This window comes from Anopheles coustani, chromosome 3 (genome assembly GCF_943734705.1).
Source record: "Anopheles coustani chromosome 3, idAnoCousDA_361_x.2, whole genome shotgun sequence".
NCBI classification, from domain to species: domain Eukaryota; kingdom Metazoa; phylum Arthropoda; class Insecta; order Diptera; family Culicidae; genus Anopheles; species Anopheles coustani.
The window spans coordinates 62,258,026-62,270,686 of NC_071288.1; the positions used below are offsets into that span (position 1 = coordinate 62,258,026).

The following is a 12,661-nucleotide window of genomic DNA, read 5'->3' on the forward strand; positions in this document are numbered from 1 at the left end:
CACTACACCAACAAGGAAGCCGATGCCCACGGCGGATAAGAACCTACCTTTCCACTCAGCACCATCCGCGCCGTTTCCATCTCCTCCGGAATGGTGACCCGATCGTCCGACGATAGCGTGCGGATCAGTGTCGAGACGGGCGAGGGCGCCGAGAAGCCCATACCGTTTTCCGCACGCACCGAGAAGATGTATCCGGTTTCCGGCGACAGGCCGGTCACCGTGGCCGTGTTGCCGGCAATCTGCCGCAATGCGATCTTCCAACCGGCGTCTACCTCACGATCCTCCGTGCTGTGATACTCGATCGTGTAGCTGGCGATCGCATTCGTACGCAGCTTGTCCTGCCCGCGGGCCCATATGAGCGTCACGTTTGTGTTGGTGATGTTGGCCGCTTTCGGTTGACCGGGGGCCGAGGGTAAGAGCTCCGGATTGAATAGCTGTTGCGATTGCGGCGGTAGATTGTTATCAACCTATTTACGAATGAAACGAGATTAAAATGATTGTGGATAAAGCATACCATTAATTTCAGAAATATCCGTAAAAGCTCATTAATTTTATTTTATTACCAGTATACCTTCTAACGAACAAACAATTTACACTTACGTTTAAAAACGCTGACCAAGAGTACTCATGGTCATCCAGCTTTACCATGCATTTATACCAGCCGCTGTCCTCAGTTTGCAAGTCTGGAAAAGTGAAAACATACCATAATGTGTAAGTAATAATAATCATAGCTAAGGGAATGCAAAATAAAAAAAAAAATATCTCAAAATGAATTAAAGAATTACAGGGTGTCCAATATATTCCCATAACTTTTTTCCATGGAGCCGTAGTAGAGACACTACAGGACATCAACTTTCTACATTTTTTTTACAAAAAGGAGAAACACTAGTTCTTCAGACCTGAATCTAATGAACTATTGTGGGTGGTTTTAGCAAATATGCCAAATATGTATAAACAAGCAAAACATGTTTACTTTGGTGTTGTTCAATGCAGTAATCCTGCCAAATGGAGAGAAAAAAGCGTTGGAATCGTGCGTGCCGTGAAAAGGGTTTGAAGCTGGTAAACAATGGAAGTGATATTATTCCTAACCAAATGTCTATCTTTACAAATATAGCTTTCAATTAAAAAAATCGCAAGAAAAAATTACTTATTGTAATAAATTGAAAGTGAAATAATTGATGAATGAATGTATATGAGAATATATTGGACACAGCGCAAACTGCATCAATGCAGGTCATACAGAAATTGGAAATGAATGTTGTTTAACAGTAGCATGATTATTAGATTAGGGAAATCTATAGTCTGGAGCAAAAAACAATAATACTAGTAAAAAAATTATTCATTGCATTGTTCGACTGTTATGCTTCCAATTATGACTGAAACAAAACATTGCATAACGAAGTAAAAACAGTCAATGATACGTTATTTGATGTTAACAATGTTTAAGCTGATGCATCTTGTCAGTTACAACCGCGCTCGGCATTCAGTGCCTTTTCCAAACAATGGTTGTTCAGCATACCGCCGAGCAGCAAAGACAAGTATCAATAAGTCGTAAGAAACGCCCACCAAGAAATACGACGACAACGACGAACCTTCCCAGCAGTGAACCTTTCCAAGGACAGTGCCCGTGTTTGGTCAAACCATGAATTTGCGTCTGATAATGATACGGTACGTGCCGCAAAAGACGTCGTAAAAGAGTTATGATTAACCTTGGCATGGAAAATGGTGTCTGAAAATGCGACCGCGGGAAGAAGAGAAGCATGGACGGTGAAGATGATTTTTTTACTGTAATTCAACAAACAGACAAATTAACTAGTCAGTGGCGCGAAGTTTGAAACGGAAAAGGTGTTGTTTTGTAAAAAGACAGCAAATGGTCAACAACGATTGAGGTTACTTTTAATTATTGTACGGTTTAAAGGTTAAGCAAATACATTTATTGACATGATACGATTAGGAGTCGTGTCTGATTGAAGTTCCGTTTTAATGTTTTCCCCTCATTTATAAAACCGCCACCAATGTATCAAAACGATTGTTTATTTTTGTCCACAAAAAAATAAGGATTTTGTTCAACACCCATGGATTGTCATTGTCTAAACACTGCTAAAATAAACACACGGTAGCGTAGTATAAATAATCCAGAATTCCTTTAAACACGAGACCGCAAATGTTGCTGCCCAAACACACAATGTAAACATGAGGAAACTTTTAAAAGCATCCGAAAGGCGTCACCATTGTACGTCGGTAAAAAACGACCCATAGAATTGCTAAAAATACATAAAGTACGGTGCTTTAATATGTCGCAGAAAGCCTGCCTTCCCGTGGATCCCTGCCATTTCTCCTAACCTGCCGGCGGAAGTGGGTTGGTCCTGTAGCGCACTCACACTTCAACACCGGGGGATTCTGGAGCACTAAAATCCCGGAAAAAGTACAAACCCCCTGGGGACACACAAATGGTGCAGAGCATGTTTAGAACTGGCCCCGCTTTCCACACGATCCGCCGTCAGTGTTCTTTTTTACTCTGGTTCTCGGATATAAAATCTTTCCAGGTGATACCGCAAACAACATCCTTGAACGAAGTAGAACCTCCATTGTACAACGGCGAAAGGACAAACGGAAACGGAAGGAAAAAATAAAACCACCCGTTCTGAAAGCACAAGGGAGGAAAAAAAAGCATCCTGAAGAGCTACAGAAAATAACACCGAAGTAGCACCTAATACCGTACGAAGTGAAAAGCGCCCACCGCTTTCATTAGGGCAAGTATGTTCGAAAGCATTAAACCACATACAATATGCATATGAGGTGTTCCATTTTCCACCACGTCCCGAAGGCTTTCACGTCTTTTATTTTTTTGTTCCTTGCTTTAGATGAAACAATTGCTAGGCATTGGAACCACTTACTTCCATTCTTACGTCCTTCTGTACGAGTTTTCCGTTCTATAGTTTTCTATGACTAAGTCTAGAAGGAAAAGTTTAGTGCGACAAAATAGAAAAGCCCCTGAAAGAGAGTGTTGTGTATTTTCAATGCATCGAAAAACTTCTCTGGTTGTACTAGCGTTTATAGCGTTCGTGAATCCACTAAGAACCTTGAAGCATACTATTTCAAGCCAAGTAAACGCCATGTTTTGTTTATTGATATTGAGCTCCATACCAGCTCGAGAAAAGTATGTTTAAAGCGAATATGTCCATACCGTACTGTATGGAGTATTGCAACGGGCACAACATTCCCGTCGGAGTTTAATGACTTCTTTAAAGACTGGCAAAAGCTTCGTCTAAAACGAATCTTTGTAAGAAAATTCTTGCATCTTTATCGAAAAAGTAATAAATGATCATTAATTCCCGGTAGCGTGCTAAGAAAGACTGCCACAATGAATTGAATCCGTCTTAAATAAGATCCGCGAACAGTTGGCCCATTAAAACCATTAATTCCGGGACCCCGAGGAAGTGTAAAGCGCGCGGCGAAACGAAGTAATCCTCCGAGGAGCTCATTAAGCTTCCAATTTCACCGCACCACGGAAGATGGGGTAAAAGTTCAAATACCATTATCGTAGCATTTACAATGTCTCGTCCCCACAACAAACACTTTCCGTTCGCCTCTCGTGCCCCTTCCTGCCCTGCTGCAACGCCATCCATGGACGACGATGGACGACAATGAGCCTCATTACCATATTGGAGAGAAAGGACATAAAGCTGTCGGGAATGGGACGGGCAGTACGAGGGTAGTTAACGGTAAAATTGGTCAATTAGTGGTTCAGAAACAAAGTCACAAATATAAAAAAACACACGCACACACACACAGCGGAATTGATTGCAAAGCTTCAACCCGCGCGCGGAGGTGCGAATCTACAATAAGCGATAATTATTGGCCTTAAAACTGGACCATGGAAAGGAGACACTGTAACGATGGGAACAAAACCGATTATTCGTTGGCATCTAATGGCAGAAATATATTCAAGAGAACGTCATGTTCAGGTTGAAAAATGAGTACGCACCAAAACGGCACACCGAGGCCGATATTTTCGACAGCTTTTCACGTTACGTTAAAGTGCGTTCGAGAAGTCGTTGATGAGCGGTAGTCGCTCTTACCGCCGGTAAGCTAGTACTTAAAGCCATCTGTTTTCGGTGGAGGCTACTGTTTGAGGTCTGTTTTTTTTTGGAAATCAGCAGTAGGTACAGCAGCCCAAAACGGCAACTTCTTTTACTGCTGGAGCTACTTCGTAGGCTCCTTTTGACAACCTGTGGTCTATGACGACCCGTACTGTTGATTGGTTAGAGTGCCACTTCGCTTTGAGTTGAGTTAATGGCACGAGACGAGTGCGAGAGCCCTTTGGAACACAACCGTAAATAGTCACCAGAAGGTTTGGATGGAATGAAGGCATTCAAGGACACCTTTCGCTCTCTCTGTCCGACAAGGAGATGGCAAGAAGCGCAGAGACTGACTTCATGCTTCTTAAAGTATGGCAAAAAAAAATAGTGTTGACGAAAGTGCTTTAGAAAACACAAGGCGACGCACTTTCCGATGCTTCGAAATAAAAACAAATACCATTTGTTTCGATCCGCATGTCGTACGCGAGGTTTACGCTGGCTTTTACGAGGGTTTAGGAACACGTCAAGTCAATTTGGAGAGTACCTTTTTGCACTGCCAGTGTCTTACCATTCGATCGACTCGCGGTAGAGGCCTTTACCTGCGCTATCGACCGATCGATAACTCCTAACCCACGTCGGGAGGATAACACGCTGACAAGGCACGAATTATTCATCTTTTGCACAACGCCAAGGAAACGAGTGGTGGTATTTTCGGAAATGATGCTTCCATGCCTGGTGGTGTCGGTTCAGGTTTTCCGTACCCTTATCGGCCCCTCTGACGAACACATTTTTGAATAATCAAATCACGAGTTTGAATAAGCATAATTGAATCAAAAGAACCACAAAATTCTCTCGGTGTACGTGACGAACGAATTTTCACACCCAAAAACCACATAATCCGAGATAAGGTGGAGCGCGCGTATGCCGAGACGATGCTCCCGAAGTAATCGATAAAATCTATGAAACGTTGTCGTACGGCGTTGTTATAGTTTCTTGAGTCAATTTTAATCTAAAACTCATCGCCTCACTACACGAAATGTTTGAAACCAATTATTGAATTAAGCTTCGAATTGATTTAGTTATAAAGTACCCTCTGTTTTTGGAAAAATGAGAGTACATGCAAATATTGGTTGTAAATTTAAAACAGCTTGAAAATCAATCAGAATGGAAAATATATACTTCAGTAGATCTAAGTGATTGCTTCGCAGTGCTTTAAATGTGATTAAGAAACATTCTGAATGATTCATACCCGCGCACGAAGGGACGCTAAAAACCAGCCAATAATATATTTCAATGTCCCTTTATATGCCATCGAAGCACTTCCATCCAAAGCCACCTTCAGAGTCAACGGAGGACAAAGTTTCGCTACCTGTAGCATCAGATAGAAACCATACCGGAAATGATATTCCCCAATGTGCGGCAAAACGCGTGTGCCCGGAAACTTGTACGCTTCGCATCGAAGCGCGAAGGAATTTGCATTTTCAGCAGGAATCATCGGAAACCATACCAATCGATGCCGGGCGCGGAGGATTCATTCCAGTCAAATTTATTCACTCTTTACTGGTGCGCCTTTGCGTTGTGTGGTGCGGTGGATTTCACACATCGTGACGGCGGAGGCACATCGCCATTAGCTCCACGTTGGGCGCAAAATGTGGGCCAAAGGCAGGGCGCACATATTATCGGTGCCCGATTTCGTTTCCACCACCCTTCAGGCGGGGGCAGAAATCGTCGCAAAAACAAACCTTTTCTCGAGTGCCACGCCACTTGCCGGGAACACCTACGCGCGCGCTTGTGAAGAAGCGAACGTGGCACGAATTCGAGAACACTTTCTGGCAGGAAATTTATACGTAAAATTTACGACTTCCCAATCCCGTACAAGTTTTCTTGCGGGAAAAGTTTCGTCGAGTAACGCACTTATCGATACGTCCGTACAGCACGAACTTTGGAGGGTCGATTTTCATCTCAGCCCGTTCCATTGCATTTGTAAGAGTTCCTGTCAAAGATTGCAGCACAGTTTTATATTATGGTTAGTACTTTAAAAAGCTTCTACAGCGATGACACGTTTAAGTTAAGGTCAATTATAAAATGTCTAACTAAAATATGGTTGTTCTATGTTACAAGCGATATTGTCTACTTAATAAATGTAATAATTCAAAATAGTATGAAATGCGACATTGATAATTCAAACCAGAAAATATATAGTAAACTCGCGAATAATATAAATTCGTACATAACTGGTGTGTAACTAAATGTTACAAAAGGGTCACACAATAAAGAAAGCATTTCGTTCGCCAAAGCAATAATCACGTACGGGTCAGTTTCAACAAGGAGATGAGGGCCAAATAAGAACAGATGAGACCAAATTGAAAAAGTTTTTTGATGAACCTTCTGTATTGCTCGCACTTGTGGAGTGTGGCCCGAAAAAGCATATATGCTTGAAACTGAAGTACCCTTACTTTCAATAAGGGAAACACGACATGAAGAGCGCTGCTCGTGGGATTGAGAAGATACACAAAAAAACAACGAACATACGATACCGGACACATTATAGAAAACTTTTGCAATAAGAGTAAGTAATTCACCGAAAGTCTTTCAATAAACAAGCAATCGAATGGAAAATGGGAACGAGGATGAAAAATAACTTGCATGCCAAGATTTGATTGGTCCTTCACATAATCCAACACGAACAGCAACTGGCAAAGGTTATCGTAAAACACCTTTTTTAACTTCCATAAATGATATGTAAAAGAACGGACAGATTTATCGTTTAAATCCATTTTTGACAGCGTTAATTCACCATCGGTTCGTTTAGAAGTTCATCATTTAAGTGTAATTAAAAATGCACGTGCAAAACATGCCGTCCCGTCATAGACAGAGTAAATACGGCGACAGCTTTCACTTTATGTCTCGGCATCTCTACGTCGTTTTGGCACGCTTCAATTTTTTTCTGAATGCATCCACAACGTAAAAGATGCTGGAAGCATATGGGGTAAAAGGTGGTAACAAAGAGCAGATAAACGATGGAACCTCAAGGGCACCAGTTGATTCACTGACAATACAAAAGCTCAATCAACCCTTAAGCATCATTAGCTTATCTCTCTATTGGATCTTTATTTTCCCTACACTCTTCAGCTTTTCTGGTTCCATCGCACGGAATGTCTGCTATCTTGTTTTTTTTTTCGTTCTTTCCAGCCATCTTTTAACTAACTGCGCCATCGACCAAGAGGTATACCAAGAGGTACCCAAAGGAACAGTGATGGTTTCCACTCTTTACCTCTTTCGAGCGGAAAGATACGTTCTAGCCGGTCTTTATGGCTCGTCCAACGGTGATTTTCCGAGCGTCGGTCCTACGAAGAGCGCCAAAGAAAGATCATTTACATAATGACATTTAATTGAAAAGTCTTTTTCAACGCCAAGCGAGAAGGCTGGGCTGGATGTTCTATGCCAATGTCGAAGAGGCTCCGTGACATTGAGTCGTGGCTCGTTCCGTTGAAGCATCTTCTTTGCCGTCACTTTCCGTCTGATGTGTTATACTATGCGCGGTCAAAAGGTGGTTCGAACCCACCATGAAAATGCCGTTAGGCGACGGTCGATTGGGATGACACCACTTCTATATCGCACACCGCCTTTGGTTGATATCTTACCGAGCGAATCTCGAGATTAAAGCATATTTCAGTTGGACTTTCTCGCTCGCGAAGAGACTTACACAATACGGAATAAGTCAAGTCACGCTTGTGTCAGACTGGAACCCGAAGAAATTGACCTTCGTTGTTTGGCCAGTAACACAACGCACACGGTTCTCCAATCAAAACCATAATATCTGGACGCACCGTATGACCTCCGGCTTCGCTGATGAATGGTCCGTTCTCTTTGTGTGAATCAATTAGGTAAGCATTTGCAAAAGCTTGCTGTTCCTTTTGCTTTTTAGCAACAATCACACGATGGGATGAAGTTGGTGATGGCTATCGGAGTGAGCACCCCCTATTGCGGATGGAAAAATAAACTCCATTCGCTTATCCCATGAGGGTACAATTACCGAGAACATAATCTTTCACCGTGTCACTTTTAAGCGTGTCGAAGGGAATGAATATTGTAGTATCCTTATCGGCGAAAGGCGTCCTGGGAAGTGGTTCCATACAGAATACGAAAAGATTCGCTGCAAGCACGTCATGCCATTCGTACGATTGATTGATGATGCAACGAGTGTGTGTGCACTGAAGTGTGCTTTATGGCTGCAGAAAGGAATGTATACTTCTGGCGTGTATCGGGCACGCATTCGACGTCTGGCAATGGGGTAAAAATCCAGTTGGCTCATGCTTTTCAACAAATTAAACACAAAATTGTTCAACTAATTCATCAATCATCTGTGTCCTGATGAAGATCACGGTATGGCGGGCAAGATTACCACGGGCTCCTTGGTTGGGGATTTCCTTTTCGCTCTTTTGTTTAAACCGACACAAGGCTGCGTCGTGCACTTCATGTAATGAAACCGGATATCCTCTCTCTGTCTCATCATTTGCCATTGCATTTACACGATACCATTTGCACAAGATCTCTGTTAAATCGTTGCGTTCTGAAATCTGTAGAGCGCTCTACACGTCTATTATTCCCCGTTCAATGGACGCGTACCAACATCCACTCGTCAATAATTAAGCTTTTGAAGTGCAGAGCGTGAAGGCGTGCTGCTGTTGCATTGCTAGGCTCTTATATTGGTTTTCTGATTTCCAGACGGCACACGTGCATCGTCGGCAGCACAAACTTTTCAAATATTTAATGGTTTCCTAGCTGCTACGGGTCTTTCGTTACTCGCCCGGGGAGTCGGTTTTGCTACCGAGGGGATTGTCGCCGGTTTCTAAGCAAGTCCTTCAAATGGAAGCAACAAAGAAAGAGGTAAACTAGGGGGAGAGGGTTCCAGGGTACATTCAACTCTTCAAAGCTAAGCCAACTGGTATACCCCACTGGGTAGCGTAAGTAGAAATGAAATTGTTTTTAGATGATTGTTAATGCATCAATTAAATCATTCAATGGGATATTACAACCCCAAACCATTCCTGTATGAACCCCTCCACAGTGAGCAGTGATGCTCAAAAAAGGTCCATTTTAAGCAATTGGGATATGATCGGTTTTCGGCATTTAAATTCTAAAATTACTTTAAAACTCTTGATAGAACTAAAAAACAAGTAAGATCAACTCTGTTATAAAATTTTCATATTTAGGTTTATGTTCGTCGTATTGATCAATCCTATAAAATTGTCTTGCTATGCGAAAGTTTGGATGAATAACACAAAGGTTGAATATTTTGTCTGTTAACAAAACTCACCATCTATCCTCAGTGTTCCGCCGGGTAAAAGTTTATAACGCTTTCCCAATCCAGTCTGAAGGGTGCTTCCGTCACGTTCCCATTTTGGCACTGTCGTAGTATCCGATGGGGTAGTTCGGCAGGGAAGAGTTGCCTTGGTACCCGCCGGTAGGCTTTGATTCGATGGAACTTGCTGAAGCACCGGTGGCGGAATACTGTCAATCGGTGAAGTAACCTGTAAACAGTACAGTGAAAGATTTTTATGAACACGTCTCAAAAGAATTTTAAGATTAAAAAAAAGTATGCTGAATGAAAAATCCCTGCAGAAGTTGGTACAATACGGACCGGTAACGGAAGTTAATGTTTATATCAACAATTGCTGGGTTATACAAATAGAAGACTGAAGATTTTGCATGGTGGAAATATAACCGTCGATGAGCAAGAATTTTAAATAAGCTGACCCGACAACAATTCACAAAATTGGAAATTAAAAGATGTATATAGTAGGATAAATTGACACATGGTTTAGTATTGGTGAGGCCCCTGTGGGTGTCATGCAATAGAACAGAAATAAAAATAGTTTATTTTTACACAAAATTAAGAAACATAAACATATTTTTTTTATCCTAACATTTCTTCTAAAACTCCTGCAAACATTACAGCTATGCTGTAAATTCCCAATAAATTAAATTTATATAAGTGTTAGGAATGGCCAGAAGTAATTGTATACCCCTTGAATCTCTATGATACCCAAAGGTTCGATTGTATTTGGATGTAAATGGTCGTTTTACATGAGCCGTGATATTGCTCACCAATTTTGCTAAATTAAACTTCATGGCTACAATAAAACCCGAATCGAATGCAATGCCCATTTGCTAGCCGATTGAGCCCGCTCACTCACCTGCAAATAAACTCGACTCGTAACCGATCCCGCCACGCTGAGTGCGGAGCAGACAAAGTAACCGTCGTCCTCGCGCTGCACACCGTGGATTTGCAGCGAGCCCTGCCCAGTTACGGCCATATTGCCGTAGCTGTTGTTCGGGAACATTAGCGTCTGCGAGCCCTCGCGCGTCCAGAACACCGACGGCAGCGGGCTACCGGCAGCCGAACACTTGAACGTCACGACACTGTTGACGACGACTTTCTGATCCTGTGGTCGGACGGTGAACACGGGTGGAGCTGGGGAGAAGCGTAAAGAGTGAACATCAAAATTGAGTTTATATTATAGGTGCGACGTACACTCGAAGACGTACACAGGAAAGGACGCAGAATTGGGTTGGGGAAAAAAGAATAAACATTGATCCAGTATAAATCTAAGTTACGGCGAGGAAGCGATTTTCGACCACTCATAAACAAGCAGCAAAGAGCAATGGGATTTTTGTGACTCATTGCCGAGGGTTGCGGCCGGATGATCGACGAGCAAGCGAAAAACAACGACCAAAAGTTACACAACTCTTCTTTGCCACAGAAACAACCACTGTATGCAGCATTGGAAAAGCTCATCCGAAAGCGACGGGGTGCCAAAACGATCGCAATAAAATGCCTTAAACTTGCAAATGTGTTCTAAAAATCCTTCACGAAAAAAAAACGAAACAACTGAAATAAAGTCAGCCGAATGTCTCGCCAAAAACCGGCCGCCACCAAGTGAGAGGTGGGTTGTAAAAATACGATCGGAAATTCGTACCGCAATAAAACCCAATAAAGTTGCCGCGGCTCGGAATAGTTAAAAGCTAAATTGTGTGTTATTGCATGCAGTCCTCCGCGTGGTGCAGCACCACAGTAGTGGAGCTATTTCGAAACCACTCGTAGGTTGTGGGATCAGCCCCGACGACGGCTCCACGGATGAGAAAGATAATCCCTACATTGTCATTCGATATTGGATGTTGAGGTGAAACTTTTCCCGCTTCCCCCGTTGAATGTGATTCGGCGCCATAATCGAACGAGCGGCCGTGGCACTCCAATACTCACTGTTGACGGTGAGGCTGGCGCGGGCACTGATGACACCGACGGAGTTTCGTGCCTCGCAGATGTACTGCCCGTGGTCGTCTGCGGTCACGTTGCGGATGATGAGACTCTTGTCCTCCTCGGAAATTTCGGCCCGCCCGACCGGTATGTGGCCGTTCTGTTTGATCCAAAGTATCTGCGGCGCGGGATCGCCACCGACGGCGCACTGGAACTGGACCCGGTGGCCCTCGAGCACCGTCGCATCGACCGGCTCGGCCACGAAGTATGGTTTGACTGTGGGCGAGAGCGACAAACGGGGCATCGAGAACGGTTAGAGCATTAGGTTGGAACGTTATAAATCATACATCGGTGATACCTTAAGACGACAAAGTTGATTAAAAATGTCATAAATTATGCGCCCAAAGAGGTACTGACTAAAGGTGGGTGGCTTTCGGTGGCGAGTGAGCAACTAGTGAAAATTGAAATATTTTGTCCTTGTCATCTAATTAATAAGGAAACAAATCACATACGAATCAGCATTCAAACCTACCATTCCACTATCAATAAAGACCAAGCAAAAAGTCAAATTTAAAAGTCGAAACAGGAGATTTCAACACTGATTAGTCACGCTGACACTTCTCCTATAAATCATTGATTTAAATACTTAAATTTTCCGACTAACTTTACGTTTCGCAAGTATTTTTAGACTCATGAATCTGAATATCTCGTTAGATTGAATATATTTAACTGAACCTTTGAATTTCATGAATATTTGAATTCAACATACACTCCGCGAAGCAAGAATACCATCATCCTGTTTTTGGCCAAAATGTTTGTGATTTCCTTGTGTGAATTTAAGCCTTGTCCATTTGAGAATGTTATTACAATCAGATTTACTATTTTTCAGTCCACAGTTACGATTTTATTGATGTAGTCTATTTAAATTTAACTCGAAAAATTCATAAAAAGGGGGTGAAATAAAAATAGCACCACTGTAAGCTTTTATTCAGAAATTGCTGATATTTCAACAAATAACAAATTGAAATGCTTTGTTAAGATTCTAATGGTGCGCATAGGATTCAAACGTTAGAAACTGAATTTTATTATCATGCTTCGTAAAGTGTAGATTCGACATTGCATTCAAGACTAACAATATTTAAATAAAATATCGGGCCGTCCGCCTGAGCTTAATTTATAACTGGCGTTTCGCGCAATACTTGAACAACATTAGCAAATTTCTCAAACATACATATCCTGGATCGATGATGTTGTTTAATAAAAAGAAAATAATCCTCCGATTCAAGAAAGGACCGTTAGTCCATCGGTGAAATCTCAA

General features: G+C 42.3%; 1 protein-coding gene across 1 annotated transcript in view; it reads right to left on the reverse strand.

Annotated features, from left to right (window-relative positions):
* The window catches only part of LOC131261480 (roundabout homolog 2-like), a 41,734-nt gene that overhangs the window by 2,432 nt on the left and 26,641 nt on the right, over nt 1-12,661 (reverse strand). The window contains exons 5-9 of the mRNA XM_058263523.1: nt 11,350-11,619; nt 10,283-10,560; nt 9,403-9,616; nt 601-683; nt 48-467 (exon numbers count right to left, since the gene is read on the reverse strand). Coding sequence (XP_058119506.1) covers nt 48-467; nt 601-683; nt 9,403-9,616; nt 10,283-10,560; nt 11,350-11,619 — 1,265 coding nt within the window. The remainder of the gene's footprint in view (nt 1-47; nt 468-600; nt 684-9,402; nt 9,617-10,282; nt 10,561-11,349; nt 11,620-12,661) is intronic.